This window comes from Mus pahari, chromosome 14, assembly GCF_900095145.1.
Source record: "Mus pahari chromosome 14, PAHARI_EIJ_v1.1, whole genome shotgun sequence".
Lineage (NCBI taxonomy): Eukaryota > Metazoa > Chordata > Mammalia > Rodentia > Muridae > Mus > Mus pahari.
In genome coordinates, this window is record NC_034603.1 from 48,400,202 (window position 1) to 48,419,884 (window position 19,683).

Consider the following 19,683-nt stretch of genomic DNA (forward strand, 5'->3'; position numbering starts at 1 on the left):
GAAAAAAAAAAAAAAAAAAGAAAGAAAGAAAAGAAAAGAAAAGAAAAAAGAAATGTTTCATTCTTGATGCAGAAAACCCAACATAAGACAATATTATTCTCTGAACCAACATTGCTATGTAGAAAATATAATAAATCCATTAGCATGAAAATAGTAAAGTATCTATGAATTAATCATGAATCCTAAGTCCTCTTTTGGTTTAAAGACCAATGAAGATTTATTTAATCAACCTATTTTGTACTCATAATAGATCACTTAATACTGCACAAATGTTAATCATTTTAAGAGAGTCTGTAAATTCAATGCAATCCTAATAAAGATTACTGTTGTGCTTAATGAACCTATTACACACATTAAAATTTTTATTACAGGATAAAGGTACAGACCAATCTATCTCAGTAAAGAAAAGCATAGAAGGTAGGTTTATCCTACAGTACATCAAGGCAGGGTTCCTTCAATGTTCCCTACTGTAAACCCTATTCACCTGAGAAAGTTACACACACACACACACACACACACACACACTCAAATATTTAATAATAACAAACAACAAAGAAACTTATTATAAAACAACCCTCTGGGATACATACATTTTGTCATTTATTAAAGATGGAAGGAAATTAGCATACTAACGAAATACACGTAGGAGCCAAAGTTCATTTATCATTTTTTGTTGTTTTTGATTTTCAAGACAAAGTTTATCTGTGTAGCCCAGGACAAAAGATCTGTCTGACTCTGCCTCCCAAGTGCTGGGATTAAAGGTGTGGTACTATCATACCCAGCATTAACCATATTTTTGAAAGAAAAATCAGCCATTCAAACAGCAATTCATAAGATCAAACATCTTAACAGAATGCAATCTAAGAATACACTAATTCATTACACACTGAAGAGTTATAGTGTGAAAATATTGTCTTTGTTTTCTGTAATTCAACTGTGTTTCTGTAAGGGCAGCAAAATGTACTGTGACATTGACTACAATTCACAGCACACGGTGATTTCAAATCTGACCTAAAGTGTTGCTGCACATTGGCTGGTGCTGCAATAGCTGTACACTGCAAAGTGGGCATGTTAGGCGTTCTGAATCAAAGCTGCAGGAAAATCCACAAATAACATGAGTGAGCCTTGCCTCAAAAACCTCAGATTGATTCTGAATTCATTTTTGGTTACTGCAAGTTCAAAAACGTTTTAGTGTTACCAAAGGTTTTGCACCCTCCACACTCAGTTACTTAGTCACATCCTGGTTATAACTCACAACTTAAGAAGCTGGGTACTAAGACATACTGTGGTAAAAGCTGCGTGGCATTAATATAAAGAAAGACAAATACAAAACCTAGAACAGAACCAAGCACCAGGGACAACAGTATATTCAACACGAGTTATAAGTAGCTCCAAAAATCAAAGGAAAAGGAACAGACTAAGCAGGAGATAGTGTGAGAATGTATCAGGCCAAGACCTTAGTATAACGGATGCCATGTTAAAGGAACCATCCTGACCTTGAAACCCAGTTTGCAGGTCCTAACACCTGCCAACCTAGGAACAATCACTTAGTTCATCAAAGACCTGGCCCATAGCTCCAGGAAAGACTCTAAATGTATTAGCCTTGCCTTTTAGCTTCTGTTGTTCTGCTTCTTACTAAGGGAAGTGTGACAACCAGGATGCTGTTTAGTGCAGAGAAGACCAAAGGCTGTAAGGCATGGACAGGGCCGTGTAATCTGGACAAGTTTTCCATGTAGCCACCAGCCAGCAATAAAGACTTGCTTTTTTGTCTTTTAGAGTGTTCATGTGGTGGTCTCTGATGGGCTTACCTCACAAGAAGAAGATGGGCCAACCATATGAAAGAAAAACAAATTGTATTCCTATATGAAACCATTTAATAGATGTATTACAAAAGAATTAAAGACCTAAATGTAAGAGAAAAATTCATCCAATTCTTGAAAGAAAATATAATATTTTTTGTGACCTTGAAACAAGGGAATTCTTCTCAAATGAAATTCAAAAGCCCAGAGTATGAAGCATAATATGTAAAAGTATAAAATTAAAGAATCTGTATTCAACAAAGCATATTATAAGATACATTTCATTTTAATGTCTATAAAATAAAATAGGAGACTATATTTATAATATCAAAAGTGGATATAAGGCAATGTTAAGAATTGGACTCAAGGAATTCTTACTTATTATCAAGACACCAACTTGAAGAAAAATGAACAAAAGACCTAAAACAATAGAAGCTTCATAAAATGTATAATTATACATATATGAAATAGTTTATTACTCCCACAATAGGGAGATAATGCCCCAAACATATACTTCATGCTAGCAAATAAAAACCTCAGGACCAGGAATAGGTTAACTCTTTCAGAGCTGGCTGTTGGGGTCATACAGACCCCCAAGCATTACAAGCTACTGCCAGCGCTCCTGGCTATCCCCCAGAACTTACCAGTAAGACCCTACTCCTGAAGACACTACATTCTTGAGTCCCAGAACACGGGGACATCAAGCTGGTACTACCTCGGAAGCTTCATTTCTACAGGCTGGTGTCACGGTGCTGGAAGCGCTATGCACGACGCCAGAGGAGAAGAGCAAGCATCAGTCCCAGCAAGCACAAACCAGGTGAGCCTGGCCCGACAATGGCTGGCCTGACGAGACAGCTGCACTGGTGTACTAGTCATGAGTGTTACGGGATTAATCAACAACTTTCTGATTGGATCAAAGGCCTGCTCTATGAGATGGAACCCATATCTGGCACTACTACAGGGACCAACAACCTGTGGATAGATAGGTCATAGTCCCTAGGGGAAAACCCAATACTATTAATCTGCTAAGTAGACAGAGTATTAAATTGATTCCTAATGACTTATTGCTGTACCTTTAGAGTATCTCAGTTCTCACCTGAGAAACTCCTTGCGGTAGATGAAACTAGTGCTGAGGCTCCTAACTGACCAACATATAAAAATAAAGACTGCAGAGTGCTTATCTCTAAGTCAGACATTTGTATCACCCCACTCCCTCCAAGGCTCAGGGATCTTTGTAGAGGAGGTGGCCAAAAGATTGTGAGAACCAGAGGTTGTTAATAATATCAAAGAAACAATGTTTTCCAGATCCAACAGGATCAAGGCACATATGAACATAATATATGTGACAGCATGTGGACGACCTTTGCAAGCTACACTGAAACATAACTTCAGCACCAAGTAAGGAAGATAGATGTGTAATCCCACCACTTGCTGAGGAGCTAATAGCCTTTGATAGCTGCTGGGAGGAGAGTCATTTCCTTCAGTGATATGGCCTGATAGACTGACCACATATCAGTGTAGGTTAAGACTCCCGAGGCCACACACAAACTGGGCCTGATTGGTAAGAAAAAGAAAAAAAAAAAATAATCTCACAGTTCAAAGGCAAGGTTGTGAGTGTAGGAAGGGAAGGGAGATAAGGAGAGAAGTTGATGATGATTGATGATGGTATGTGTGTCCGTGTCCGTGTCCGGTGTGTGTGTGTGTGTGTGTGTGTGTGTGTGTGTGTGTGTGTGTGCGTGCGCGCTGAAAATGCATTGCATGAAATTTTGAAAGAATGAAAGTATTACAAAGAAATATATGTAGGCAATTTGTAGTAATTCCCCTCCCCAAACAATCAATTATTGAAATGTTCAAGTTCAACAGTAACCAGGTAAATAGAACCTAAAACAACTCTGAAATATTTATCATTGTACTCATCAGTCTGATAAAATGTAGGGAGCAAAATCATATTGGTAGGATATGGGTACACAGTCATCTTCATATAGATAACAAGTAGGTATGGTTGTATAATTGGTAGTTGCTCTGAATAGGAACCTGGCCATACCAATTATATGTATGCTATGACCACGAACTTCTTCACAGAAGTATGTGCGCGCGCGCACACACACACACACATTTATTTTTGAGACAAGAACTTTTTCAGTGGCTCAGGGTGATCATGTAGTCTAGGCTTGTTTCAAATGTGGTAATCCTCTTGCCTCAGTTTCCTGAGTGCTAGGATTCCAAGTATGAGCCACTAGGCCTCGTTCACATATGTAACGTTTCTTTTTTATTGTGGAAGTTTTGATGAAAAGGCATGGGGATAGAAAGAACAAACACATGCATGCAATGAGAAGGCAGCCTGGAGCAGATTAATGAGGAGAGGCTTGAGCCAATGAGTGTGGACTCGGCACCCACCTCGGAGGTAGCAGTGGGGGAAGGATTACTTATGGGACGGTTACAAACATATTGGTACAATTTTTTGAAATATATGATTTTCATGTGCCATAGGCATGAAAAAGCTTTGGCCTCTAAGCCAGGCATCGAGCTAGGATGAACAAAGGACTGTCATTGCTCAGCCCCTGACTAAGAACACCTCCAACAACAAGGTATCTCTTTGTCTACTGCCAGGGGGTGAAATACAAGAGTTTTTTAAAAAGTCCTTTAAGCATTTAAACTGAGAAAAAAAAAAAAAAGTTGAACTGCAAAAGTAGGCCAACAGGATACCTAACTTTAAACATCAGAGGACAAAATATCTTTCAAGTTTTGGAGTGGCACAGCCAAGTAAGTTTTGCATGTGTGAAGGGAGAAAAAGGTGAATGCTCCTAGACTGGCACACTGTACCATACGCAGTATCACATTTCTTGAATTAAGAAAAGCATTTAGTGACGTTGTGACCGTCTTGCCTATAAGACAGGAAGTTACCTTCTGCAGGAAGAGGACAACCCTGACGAGCATCTGTGCGCGAAGTTCTTCCAGGGTGAACAGGGTACGGGGTGTGCGAATGAAAATTTTGGTCTTCCCATAAGCTACGTCATCCTGAAAGCCACATCGCTCTATGAGTTTCTTGACAGCCTCTTTGTCTGAAGGAAGGTCGTGGTTAGGCCAGGTGAACTCAGAGATCATCTTGTACCTAAGTGAGTAAAGAAGACAGCACAAATCAAAGAATGGAAAAAAACGTATTGTCATCTAAAAGAAAAACTTCTCAACAAAAGTTTAGCCAACTGTTACGAGATGTGAATTTCATCAGCCTGGTAGGATGAAAAAGAAAACATCATCACTAAAACACCCTTCATGATAATAATTATTACGAAACTGGGGCTAGATATCAGGCCTTCCTTAATCTTTGGAAGGCTTTTTGCCAAAAATGTATAGCAAATATCATCGGTAAGCAGGTGACCTAGGAAGCATTCTCTTTAGAGACACAAGACAGGGGTGCTACCATCATGGGTTCTCAACACCGCTCTGGAGGTCTAATTAGCACAGTGAGGAAGGACAGAACTGACAATGCTCATGAATAATAGGACGCTCTTCAAAGGAATCAAATGGATCTTTGGATAAACTCTTAAAAACTAGGAGAAAATTAAGCAGTGTTGGATCAACCCCTGAGAATGAATTGCATTCTACAGCTAAACAGCTCCTTGCTATTTGAGTCTGTCACAAAGCCACTCCTTAAGCCACAGCTTTTTTGCAAGTGTAAGACAGAAGTCACACATCACAACCTCAAAGTGACATTCCACCACTTCTATCATAGTCTGCTTTGCTGCAAGCAGTCATGAGCGTCTGTGGGCATTTTAGGGAGTCACACACGGCATGAATACATGACAGGAGGGAGAGTATCTAAAAACCCTGCCTGCACAGTGATGTCCCCAAACCCTATGCAGCACTAACGTGCAGCTAAATTAAGTCATTGTTCTCTGACCCTGAATCTGAACTTTACAGAGATTTTCTTCACACTCATTCAGGTTACACAGTATTTGGCTGGTGCTTCTTCCTGGTTTTCACAAGCTTTTCTTATTTTCAAACAATTTAACGAGTACATATTAGTTGTATAAAATAACAGGTTTCACTGAGACTCTTTTATATCGGATACGGTAGACTCTGACCAGCCCCACTGCCTTCCAAAGCCTCCTCCTCATCTCCTTCTCTTAGTTTTCTTTCTACTTTCATACCTTCTCCCAAGATTCCACAGACGAGAGGAAACAAACACTTCTCTTTCCAAGTCTGGGTTATCTCACTCAACATAAGCATCTACAGTTCCATCCAACTTCCTGGAACTGAACTATATCTATACATGTTCTGCATGCATCCACCTCTTGGTGGGCAGCTAGGCTGATTCCCTAGCATGTTTGCTGGGAATATCTCTGATCTCAGGGTTTACACACAGGAACTACATAGCTGGATCATGTCCCTTGGGAACACTCCATGCAGGTCCCCCTGATGTCGGTGCTAATTCATATCCCACCACGGTGTATACTTGTTCCTTCTCTTCCTGCATCCTCAAACTATTTATAGATGGTTTTCTTGAAAGCAATCAGGCTGGGGTGGGATGAAGTGATTTTATTTTGCCATTTTTGATGGCTTTGTTTTAAAATATGTTTGGGATATCAATCTGTCTGATAATAATTAGTAGACATTCTTTCATTCTCTAGGTTATTTCTTCTCCATTTTTTGTTTGTTTGTTTTTGTTTTTTGTTTTTTGTTTTTGTTTGCTGCATATAAGCTTTTTAATTTGATGCTGTACCACTGTCAAGTCACCACACATAATACAGGGTCGCAGCCTTAGGAGGCTTGGGACCCACTGCTCTAAAGAAGTGTTCTTTCTCGTGTCCCCTCTGCTCTCCTCAGGTGCTCACTCTTATTCAGGATCCTGTCTCATATGGTACTGAGAAAGCAGAAACAGACAGGAACAACTGCATCATGCTATCAGTGAAGCGTCAAGACTTCCTGCATCTGACATGCCATATCTTCTGACTGCATCCAGGGTCACAGGCAAAATGCCCCTGCTCCCATCTCAGGCTGATATAGCTTCCACTTGAGTTTGGGGTTCTATCCTGTCTTGCCGCCCTTCTACAGCAGCTGTATTCATTCTTCCCTGTTCCCACTGTACAGCAAACTCTCCTGAGCCATTACAGTTACAGACTCCACTTGCTTTCCTACCCTGCTCAAACCAGGCTCTGCCCTCTCCTGCTATGACTCTTGTGTTGATAAATCTTATTGCTGAGCTTCTGACTTCTGAGTGGTTGTATAACAATATTTTATATGATGGCATAAGTTTCTTTCTGGAATGCCATCACCTGTGGGGTTCTGTGACACAACCCCTGTCTAGTTTTCCTTCTGTCTCAGGTTATTCCTTTTCTTCTCTTGTTGGTTCCTTACTGTTAGACCACACATCTAAATACCACTCCAGACCTCCTCCTCATCTCTACCCACTCCTGGGCTTATATCTGCATCCTAAAGATTCCAATCTCTCTTATCTGCAGTCCAGCTTCCTCCCAGAACTCCAAGTATGCATGCCTGAGAACCAGACTCCTGGGGCTCACTGGCCTGCCAGCCTTACCTGTGTGGCAAGTTCTAAGCAAGAAAGAAACTTGTGTCAGAGCCAAGTAAACAATATTGCTGAGCAATCACACCCAAGACTGTCCTCTGGCCTCTACACACAGGTACACATATGTGCCCTCACAGCTCCATACATGTGTCTGCACACATGAACACACAGGTTATTCTCTTGTCTTCTAAACATCTAAGTCCAGAATGTTGGAAATGTTTAAATATATTATTTGAAATACTTAACCTGATGAAAATGACTCCCAGTTGCCAAGAGTCCCTGTCATTACCATCTGTAAGTCATAGCAGCAGCATTTCACACTCAGTGACTTCTCCAGCTAGGAGCTGCTCTAAGGGCCATATGTCCCTCATCCCAGTCATCTAGTGCCCCTCAAGGTGGTTACTACTTCATCTTCACTTTACATACAAGGAAACTGAGTTATGAAAAAGAGTCGCATGACTAGAAAGTGGTAAATCCAAGATTCAGACCAGTTAGTCTAATTTCACAACCTCGGTGTTTAACTTAGAATGATGACAGCTCCCGTATCCGCAGCCATAGTAATAGTGAATATCTATTATGTGCCAGGGACTTGGACTTTTTCTTAATTCTCACTATAACCACTCAGTGAAGTTTTAATATTCATTTTATAGATGCAGAAATAGGGTCAGGAACAAGTGGGAAGGAAGTATTACAGCAGAGTCCTGGGTAAGATTCCAAGTCCATGTTCCTCACATTTCCATCAAAATAGCTGAATTTTCTTCCATGGTTGATAAGCTACAAACTCAGGGACAATGTGGATTCTGGAGAATTAACTTCTCATATGTGCAATTTCCTTGACTTTTCTGTTCACTTAATAGATGCTTGCAGACGGCATAATGTGGGCTGCTGTTTCATGGTAATTCTGTTTCATGGTAATAGCTACACCCTTAGTTGGGTTCTGCTGTGTACTCCACCCTTACCTGTGAAGAAACTTCTCATAGGTCTGGCGGAAGGCAAACCCTGCCCGGCGTACTCTCACATTCTCCAGCAGTCCCAGGTATTCAACCTGATGGCGGCAGCGCTCATCATCAAATATCTGTGGGGACTTCTTATCATTGGGTTTGATGCAACGCACATAGTACGGCTCCTAAAGGAATACATAAACAGTGAAAGAACTCAGGCCCAGACAAGGGTGCCAGCGTGTCACTAGTGCCAACTGTGCCACACTAATCTCAGCGCCTCTGATGGGGGGGGTGGGGGGCGGCACACACCTGTAAATGAAGCGTTCTTCCTTCTTGCCTCAACTCAAAGCAGTTCTCATGGAATCAAGCAGTTTATATTCTATTCTTTAAGACTCAAGAAACAACAGAAAGGGGTTAAAGCCAAGGAGCAAAAAATTAGGATTACAAATAGCTGAAGGAATCAATCAAAAGAAGAGAACGCAGCAGCTGTGGTACATATCAACTGTGATGGAGAACATGGTGTGATGGAGAAGGTCAAGCCTAGGAGTCGAGAAGTGGTTCCCTACATATCAGTCATTGCCCTTATATTGTTATATCTTTTCCCTTGTTGCATTAGTTTGTGCTTCTGAAAGACATGAAACTTTATGGGTAACAGAAACATTTTAAAGCCATCAATCAGCATTAGAGATTCTATGAAAAAAACCCCACCAAAAATTCTCCCCTCTGTCAATTACACTTTGTACCAGGCATTAGATCTCAACTCCTGTTAAATATAAAGCCATGTTTGGCATAGATCCTGGTACACCGAGGATAATGAATAAATTATCACTGGATGAATTTAAGAGGTCAAATATATCCTACTTGTAAGAATAGCGACTGTCTTTCTCTTCTCTGAATCCATTATCTATCAGACACACAGATGCACCCTAATTAAGATAGAGTCCTACATAGTTATATTAGGTAATTTTAGGCATCATGGAGGGTTTGAGATGGCAAAGAGTAGCAAATGATTTACGAAGTAGGAGAGTTCTGAAGACTGTGAACTGATTTATACTTTTAAAAAGTTTTCAACACCTAAAAAGGAAGCTATAATTATATATTTATTATGCTCCCACACCATAAAAATAAAGTTGTTTTCTTCCTTCTTTGCAAATCCTACTGCAGTAGCTTCCTATTGTTGATATAGCAGATTATGACAAATTTAGTGGCTTAAGATATTATTTTATTGTCTCAGCGCTGTGGAGGTTAGAAGTCTAAGCTGGGTTTCAACAGCTAAAGCCGTGGTGATGTAGTTATTACTTTCAGGAGGACCTTGGAGGTAGCTTGTTTACCCTCTCTGGTGTGATGGTAAATTGTGATTGTTAACTTCACTGGACTGAGACGCATCTAGATTAGTTAAGAGCACTTCTTCACTATCTCTGAGAGTACTCAGAGAGGATTAACAAAGGGGGATGTGAGCAGCACAACCTGAGAGGCTGGGGGCTTGGCTGGCATAAAGGGGAAGGGGACTACCCATAGCACGCCACGTCCTGGCTGCTATCAACTGTTCTGCTCTACCATGCTCTTCTTGTCACAATGGAAGGAAAACCAAGAATCAAAATATATTTTGCCTCCTTTCAAGTTGTTGTGTCAGTTATTCTGTCACAACAATGAGACTCAATCTCTCACACAGCAATGGCTGGGTCTTCTCATGTCAGCTTTCTGCTTCTGACTCTTTTGCCTCCCTTTCCCTACCAAAGGGCTAAGTGATTATAAACTGAACGAACCCAGATGTCCTTGGATAATCGCTAACTTTAAGGACTGCTAGTAGGACCTTAATTTCACCTTTTCTGTGTAACAGTTACATGGATTCCTAAGTTAGGAATCTATGGAATAACAACAAGCAAAGTAAATATGTCATAATAAAATGCATGGAGAGTAAATTATGCAGCCAATGATTTAATCGGTCATGTCTATACAATAAAACTTTGATTAACAACTCACAATACTTGGGCTTGGAGGATGTATCAATGTATTGGGTGAATGGTACCCTCTTACTCCTTGGGGACAGAAAGCTACTGTAATAGGCCCCTACTTCCAGCCTTTGTCAGCTTATTTATCTTTTCATCTGGCTGTTTGTATCCTTCATAATAAAACTGTTACTATAGGGATAGAATTTATAGTTCTGTGAATCATTCTAACAAATTACTAAATGTAAAGAACAATTAAGAAAACTTCAAAAATTGTATCTAAGTCATACGGAAGTGGGTTCCAGAGACGTCACTTGAAGATGGCATTTGCAATCAACATCAATCTTATTAGCAACTTTGCCCTTTAACTTGTTGGACCAGATGACAGTTTGGCTAGTAGTGTCAGAGGGAAATGAATTACAAATTACCTACTAGGTATCAGGATTGGTGCTACCAGGTAGGCCCTCTATTCTGTCTAGCATACCGGTCTTTATTTTGTTCTTGTCATCTATGAAAGAGTGACATGACCATGATATTTGTAGTATAAGTCACTAAGAGGTAGGAGTATCTGAATCTGGGCTGGCTTTGTGACTTTCTTTACAAATACAATACAGCAGAAGTGATACTAAGGGACATTGGGAGAGGTCACCATGAGAGAGAGATACTGCCTCTCTAGCATGTAAAGAAGCCAAACACTACATGAATAAGATTCTCAATCATGATTAGAGAGTCAGGCCACAGTTGTTCACTCATTAGACTGCCCATCCCTGACATCCTGACCTCTGCTTGTTGAACCCAGCAGAATTACCCAGACAGCTCATTGAATCATGGGGAATAATTCAATCATGGGGATAAGCTGGGGTTCTCTTAAGCACTATATTTCAGAGTAATTTGCTATGCATCAAGGCATATGCATCAAGAGATAACTGGCTACAGGCTTGTTTGCCCATGTCTTTACCAGCACTCAGGAAGCAGAGGTTGGTAGATCTTTCTGAGTCTGAAGGCAGCCTGGTCTACACAGTGAGTTCTAGGCCAGCCAAAACTAGATAGTGAGTCCCAGTCTCAAACACACACACACACACACACACACACACACACACACACACACACACACACACACACACACACTGGTATGCTAGTCAATCCTGAAATATCAATACTTATATTTTAAATATTTTTGTATATTTAAGCAGAGGATGGATATCATTATAATGTTTATACAGAATCCTACTTTTAAAAGTAGCCGGAGTTGGTAACATTTGTAATAGTCTTCACACAGAGTACTGATTAACTTTGAAAAGACTTAGTGCCATGGGGAAGGAGGAGAGGTCACTATTAAGTGAAGGTCTTTGGTGAGCCTTTTGGCATAGAAGTTCTCACTGCTTGTGGAACAAACCTAGATAAGTGGCACCAAGTACAATAAGTATCAAAGTGTTTTTAGATCTTTCAGCATGTTCTGCTGCTGATGTAATACTACATAGAATCAGCATATCTGCATTTCAGTTATCTCTGCTATTATGTAGTGTGATTATTTCCTGTTTAATGTCAGATTGACCACATGTAGAACCACCTAGGAAACTGATGTAGTACACGTCTGTGTGTCTGAAGGGACAGTTTTCAAAGAATTAATGGTAAGGATTATGGTTCTGCACATCTTTATGGTAAGATCTGGCTGGAATGTGGCAGTACCATCATAGTGGCTGGGGCTCTGGGTAGAGTAAAAGGGGAACAAGGAGATTGAGACCTGAGTGTCAGCATTCATCTTCCCTACCTGCCTCTGGCTCTCCATGATGTGAACTAGCCTGCAGTACCAAGCCTTTCCCACCAAGATGGACTGAAGCTTCAAAAACAATGAGCCCAAATAAGGTTTTCTTCATTACATTGCTAATGCTGGGTATTCTGCAGGCATGTGCTACACACACACACACACACACACACACACACACACACACACACACNACACACACACACACACACACACACACACACACACACACACACACGCACGCACACACTCAGTACACAGAGTCAGTGAAATAAGGAAATAAACCTCCAAGAGCTAAAAAGAAGCCCTACAAGTACTAGTCAAAACACATGTCTGCACAGTTGTAATATTTACACAAAGTATGTTTGCACAGTTGTAATGTTTACACAAAGTAGACCCGCAGATAAAAATGAGGAGGGACAAGTGGCTCAACCAACAGAAAGATGTGAATACAAAATATTCAAAGCAAAGACTGACAGTGCACACGAGGAGAGGTAGGTAAAGTTAGAGTTGAAACTCATCTTTCAACCCAACAAAGAAATTAGTAGTGATATTATACAGTTGGACAATCTGATAGGCAAACTTGACCTACTGGGACTTGCACAGAATACTGAACATAAGCTATCTTTAAATACAAACAAAACACGCATGAAGGTGAATTTAATGAATTTCTCAGGATAAGAATCACATTGAAGATATCCTCTGGTGAAATGTTAAAATTAGACATCAAGAGGAACAGAGGTCATTAAGAAATCTTCATGCTTGGGAATTAAGAAACATACTACTGAATGACTCAAAGGTCAGAATTATGAGGTGAATTAGGAAATACTTTGAACTGCGTATATACACAGTGACACGGACTCAGCAATCTTTGCAAGGAATCATTTGAGGCTGCACCTGAGACTTTATTGAACAGATAAGTGGAATCACACCAGCACTGGGCACTAGCACACAGGAAGCAGAAACACCATCACGAGACACTATCAACCAACCAACAAGTGGGGAAGCCCTTTCCTCCTGCCTAGTGATGTAAGTGACTGAATAAAGAATCTAGTGGGAATACTTTTTCTATATTTAATCAGCACCCTGTCTCAGCTTATAAATGCCACCTCCTCTCTCATTTATAAATACCAAGACTGACTCAGCCTAAGCAATCCTAAATTTGACAAACTTGGTGTTGTATAAAGGCTAAACTGCTGGAGTTCATAGTGATCTCATTCTCTTAACCTGTCTCCGTAGGTTTTATGTGGAAAATATTTGTAAAAGTACACCAAATGGTGCATGCATTACCTAGAAGTTAATGCATTTAAGTATACATCTATTTGACCTATTTTGCACACTGTCAAACAGTCAAGGCATATTCAAATTCATTTAATAACTTACTGATCATCTGCTGGTAGCATTTTATAGAGCCATCAAGATGTATATGAAGTAGGACCTATTCTCTGTATTTAAAAGATATTCTAGAACCTAGATTCTAGGTGAGGAGAGACCATAGTACACTTGAAACACTGTGGAGAAATGTCCCATAGAGTTCCATTCTGGGAAGTTGACTCATTGGTTTTCCAATGAAATCCTGAAGGGCAGGGGAGAAAAGGTGGGGAAAGGCCTCTTCCATTCACTACTGTAAAGGAGTAAGGAAAGCTCCGGCCCAGACCAACAGCCAACAAGCAGATGCCAGGCTGTTCCTGGATCCTGGTGCAGATCTTTACTACTGCTGGTGAGCTTCTAATGCTGTAAACACTCAGCGTCTCTTTTCAGCAAGAGTCTTTCTTACGTCTTTGTTTGTGGAAAGAACGTTCTCTGGCTATGGAATTCTAGTTAAATCATTTTCACTCTGCCTGATTATTATTCTTTTGAAGCTAACCTATCTTTTCTCTGGCTGCTGTTAAGAGACTTGTCTCTGAAGCAGGTGTGGTAGTACTCACATGTAATCCCTGCACTTGGGAGCTGGAGACAGGAAACTGAGGAGTTCCAGCATCTTCTCAGCGGCAGAGAGATCCAGGACAGCCTAAGCCTGTTAGCCACACAACACAAGCAGACAAGATGCTTTGTCCTTTGAGGCTCTGCACTTCACTAGGCACATCAGATTTCCTTTAAGTTTCCCAGCTTGGAGTCTACTTGACTTCCTGGCTTGCTTGGAGGGTGGTGTCTTATAACAGTCTTAGACTTCTTGGGCAAATTTCTTCAAGTGTTGCCCTGTGTTCTTCCCTTTCTGTGCACCTGAGTACATGCATGCTAAATGTATTCATTACTTTATGGCTCTAAGTGTAATTCTAGATAATTTTTAACTTTTACATTTTATTAATATTTTTTGTTCAGCTTTATTTCTGTAACATCGTTATACTTGTTCTTTCTCATATTTCCAGGGTCTTCACTAAACATTTTGAATTTTGTTACATGTGTGTGCATATGATGTGTATGCATGCATGCATGCAAGTAAACATGTAAAGGCCAGAGGTTGATGTAGGGTGTTGTTGTTAATAACTTCTTAATGTTATTTTGTGAGACCGTCTTACTTTCAGTAAGAATGGCTACAAGCCCCTGAGATGTTTGTCTCTGCTCTCTAGCACTGGGTTGGCAAAGATGCACCACCATACTCAGCTTTGACGTGGGTGTTGGGTTTGGAACTAAGATCCTCATGCTTGAGCCCAGTGAGCCACCTCCCCAGCTGTGGATTCTATCTGTGATTGTTCTAGGGTCAGGAGTTATCACTGGGGCCTGCTGTTTATTCCCGCTCTAGCATATGATATCTTGAAGTCACTTAAAAATTTTATTTTATGCATTATGAATATCTTGCCTGAATGTACACATGTGTACTTGGTACCCAGAGAAGCCAGAAGAGAGTGTCAATTTCTTTGGAACTGAAATAACCCATAGATGTGAGTTACTGGGTGGATACTGGGAATTGAACCTAGGTCCTCTGGAAGAGCAACAAATGCTCTAAATCGCCGAGCCATCTCTCCAAAGGATAGCACCACCTCCTCTCCCCTCTAGTCACTCTTCACAGTGAGCTCCTATTTTCCTTGTGCAAAGTCTTTAAAGGTCAGTTATGAAGGTGAGTGCCTCAAAATAATAATTTTGTTTTCTTCTTTCAGAAGTTTAGGGCAACATAAAAACTGGACTCCCTTAAACTAAACTTCTGGGTTAAAGCTTTTTAAGCCCTTCAGGTATCGTGAATGTGGGCTGTGAATCTCATTAAAGCTGGCTTATAGCTACATAGTCTCAAGAAAGACTCACTGCTTTCCAACGCCTGTCACAGTTTGGCTAAGTGTCTAAAACCAAGATAGGCAGTTTCCTCACTGACAATGGAGGATTATTTCTAGGTCATTCTAGGTGTGGTCTTTTGGGGATATAAGTGGTTGAAGGTGTGTGCGCGTGTGAGCGTGTGAGCGTGTGAGCGTGTGTGTGTGTGTGTGTGTGTGTGTGTGTGTAGATTATCAGTTTAATTTGGGTACACCCAAGATTCCAGTTCAAGGACATAGACTGGAATGCTGATTAACCACCCTCAGGTGAAAAGGCAGTTTTAAGGCTGTCCTTCCACTTAGTTGATCTCTATATTTACAGAGCCCCTGGTTTATTATCTCTTAAGTTTACTAGTTCCTGGTTGGCATCAGAAAGTTGATTTTTTAAAAAAGAATTTACTTAATATTTGTGTTGTTTCAGGTATCTTTAGTAGGCACTGTATTTACTATGCTCCTAGAAAAGACAACTTCCATACATATTTTCAAGATCTTTTGTCTGTGTTCTTATATTCAAACCACCTCTTATTTTCTCATATTAACCTTGCATTGTTGTAACTCCCAAAAAAATGAGTGGCCTTTCTTCACACCTCCCATACAGTTGACACTCGCTGTGTACTAAAGTTTATAAACTGTATCTGTGAAATCATCAGACCTGATGCTCTTGGAGGAGTTGGAGGGCAGTAAACGTCTGATTAGTGATTCAGAATCCTTAAGGTTACTGTTTTATTCTGACTTTCTATTTCATCTTGAATCAATTTTAACAACATGTTTCTAGCAAACTAAATTTTAAAATGTGTTAGCAGCCAGTTATTCAGAGCTCACCGACCTCCAGTATCAGAGGTTATAACAACCTTCCATTCAACCTGTTGGTTTGTATTTTTTTATTTTTAAAATCAGTTTTATTAGAGGTTTTGTCTATTTCCTGGTTTTTGGTTTCTCTATTAGGGTTAATTTCTGCTATTAAAATTATTTTCTTCTCTTTTGAGCTTCTCTTCTGGGTCGTTGAGTTGAACCTACCTACTTTTCGCTATCTTTGTTGCTTTATAAAGGTGTACCAAATGTTAACATCCTATAAATGTTGCCAATGCTTTGTCAAGCAGTCCTAGATATTTTATAATTTTGTTGTGATATCCTCTCACATCTGTGACTTATTTAGGAAAGCATTTTATTTTTAGAGTTTGCAAGCTCATTTACATAACTTGTTTTGAGGATGGAAAATGGAACTGTCTATCTAGTCTTCAAAACAGTTTCGTCATTGCGGCCCAGCATTTGGTCAGTTCTTGCAAAAGGTTCCATTTATACTTAAAAGGAATACAGAGTTCCTACTTCCTGGGTACAGGGTTGTTTTGGTGATTTAGAAAAGGTTGGCATTAGGTTTGCATAGTTTCCTGTGTTTGAGACAGTCTCCCTATATAGCTGAGTCTGACCTGGAACTTGCAGTGCAGCCTGAGCAGGCCTTGCTCTGTCAGTCTTCCTGAGGTGACAGATCTATATTTATCTGTTTTTGAGAACAGTGATTTCTTTCTCTAGTTAAACAAGTCAATGTCCTCCACAGCACCCAGCTTTCCTGCACTGCATGCCTTCTTTCTAGGTTCACTTCTTTACTGGATGCAGCAGATTAAAGATAACATAGAGTATAGAGATGGGAGGCTCAGGGTGTGGATGACATTCTAGCCTTCATGCCCATTCTTTTGTCTTTCTGGAACTTTAATTACACAAGAGGAGGGACTGAGCTTATTCACTATCAGTTGAGGCAAGGAATGATGGTGGAAACCACAGAAAGCTACTGCATAGATGAGCCCTTGTGGTATTTGCCTACTGTAGCCATGGTGATGTACAGATGCAAATTAATTTTTTTTACAAGGAAAATAGATTTTAGAAAAGATAACAATAAAGAAGAAAACATACATTTTTCAGAAGAAATAGATATAAAGGAGCTAAAATTAACAAGTCCTAGAATGCTGCTAATTTATCAAACCTGTCAAGAGCAGCAATTAGGAACAGAAATCTGTTCTTTAAGGGAGGGGAGAATAAAAGTCGAATTTTAAAATAAAATGGAAAAATAACCAGACTCAACTTATAGACAACATTACAATCAAAGCAACAGCAAAAATTAGAAATAATTGTCAAGAATCATTGGTAGCCCAACCGTTTAAAGCACTGTGAGGATGACACTTAGAAGCAACATTCTTGTTTAAATTCCTTCTGGCCATTTACCATTCACACACAACACAGGGACGATGGCGCATGAACACAGCGACATTCAGCTGCTTCCACCTCTCTCCTCCCTCTCTGGTCATGCCCTACTTTCCAGCACAGATCCAGTTTCTCTTTTCAGGTACGGTACATCACACAGCTAGTTGAAACCACACTGGCAGTTTCCCCTTGACCTTAATGGTAGAATAAAAAGTTTGAATTTAAAAAAGTAAATTCATCCGGGATACTGTGGGACTGTGAAAGGCAGCCTGTTTTCTGGTAGAGCTATCTTTAAACCCGGGAGAACCAGCAGGTATTCCTACAAAGGATGGAAGGCCCACTTGCCATGCCCCCAGACACTAGGGTCCTGACAGGAGGCCTCAGCTCCATAGTCCTATGGCCATCAGTCACCCAGGGCAATGTCCCAAGCTCCTGGTATTCTGTCTGGACGCCACCCCCACAGTTACCTGGCAACAGTAAGGTATGCTCCTCCCCACCGTTACCTGGCAACAGCCAGGTAGGCCTGGACCAAGATAAACGGGCTGCTTGCCCCTCCTCCCTCTCTTATTCTTACTGCTTGTTTCTCTCTTGCCCTCTAGCTTCCCCTCTCTCTGTATTCCCTTCTCCCCTCTCTCCATGTGGCCATGGCTGGCCTCTAATTTTCTACTCCCTCTTTCTGCCTTTCTCTGCCTCTACTACCCTCTTAGTCCCACTTATCACCATGACAATAAATGCCTTTGAAACCATGGACTGCCTCTTCTCATCCGACCCACTGTGGGAAACAATGGAGCAGGTCTTCCTCTAAAGAGCTGGGCGCCTAATCTCCTGCGGGAGGCCTCCCTGCATTCCTAGACTCAGCTTCCACCAACCCAAGCCACCGGACCTCTCCTCCCTGCCCTTTTCCCTTCGGCCCCAGGCTAGAGCCTGTCCTGGGTCCTCCCTCTAGTGGTGTCTGCGGTGCCCAAGAGCGAGAACCTGCTGTGCCTGATCTCCATGCAGGCACGGGGACCCTGAGCCTACTCCGGTGGGAACCTCAGACAGTGCTTTCCCACCCCCGGAGTGGGGTCCTGTGGCTTCTCACAGCCAGATGCCAGCCCGAAGTTGTGGGGTGCTCAAAGTCAAAGTTCCTGAGTCCACCCCCATGAGCGGGCCAGACTCGGGCCACCATTTTAACCCACAGGATACAATTATTTTAGTTTGGTTTTTTTTTTTTTTTAAAGCAGGAATAAACATTTTATTGTTCACTTTGAATATATACTGTCCAACTTAATTAAGGAAAATGACCTAAAAAGTAAATCATACATGTGTTCTCCAATGTATGTTAATTATGTTAAGGGGGAATCTATGGATTATAAAGGATATTTAGAAAGGAAAATAATTACCTTTGAAGCAAGGTTGTCTACTAAAGCAATCATAGAATTCTTAAACAAGGTGGCAGCAGTCAGAGGCCTCTTGGTCACCTCTGTAATGCTCAGCTTGCCTTCAGGCCACATATTCTTCAGCACAGGATTTGAGCTGAGAAACAGAGAAAGAATGAGTCAAAGGGGAATAAAAAAGGCAATCTGTGCTGTCAAGTGAGTGCTAGGATCACGGTGCACTGCACATGGGATTCACAAAGCCCAGCTTGGAAAACTGTTGCATTAGAAAACCATGGCCATCCCATGACGAATATTGTACTGCAGACAATTTTCAGACTGTAGCACTTTAAAAAAATTCTTTAAACTTCTTTAAAGTGACATCCATTAATTAAATCACTATGTAGATCTCTTGATAGATAATGTGGCTCTTAGAAGATACACATACATTTGCATCTTATTGTCTTAGACAGGGTTTCTAGTCCTGTACAAACATCATGACCAAGAAGCAGGTTGGGGTGGAAAGGGTTGATTCGGCTTACACTTCCACATTGCTGTTCATTACCAGAGGAAACAGGACTGGAACTCAAGCAGATCAGGAAGTGGGAGCTGATGCAGAGGCCATGGAGGGATGCTGCTTACTGGCTTGCTTCTCCTGGCTTGCTCAGCTTGCTTTCTTATACAACCCAAGACTGCTAGCCCAGGGATGGCACCACCTACAATGGGCTAGGCCCTACCCCCTGGATCACTAATTTAGAAAATGCCTTACAGCTGGATCTCATGGAGGCATTTCCTCAAGGGAGGCTCCTTTCTCTGTGATACTCCAGCTTGTATCAAGTTGACACACAAAAAGTAGCCAGTACATTTATTTTATATAAACACACACACACACACACACACACACAC

The 19,683-nt window shown here is 40.9% G+C and overlaps 1 protein-coding gene across 1 annotated transcript in view; it reads right to left on the minus strand.

Moving 5' to 3' along the window:
* Positions 1-19,683, minus strand: part of Myo1d (myosin ID) — a 285,134-nt gene that overhangs the window by 151,747 nt on the left and 113,704 nt on the right. The window contains exons 14-16 of the mRNA XM_021211724.1: positions 18,805-18,937; positions 8,286-8,452; positions 4,704-4,911 (exon numbers count right to left, since the gene is read on the minus strand). Of these exons, the coding sequence (XP_021067383.1) occupies positions 4,704-4,911; positions 8,286-8,452; positions 18,805-18,937 (508 nt within the window). The remainder of the gene's footprint in view (positions 1-4,703; positions 4,912-8,285; positions 8,453-18,804; positions 18,938-19,683) is intronic.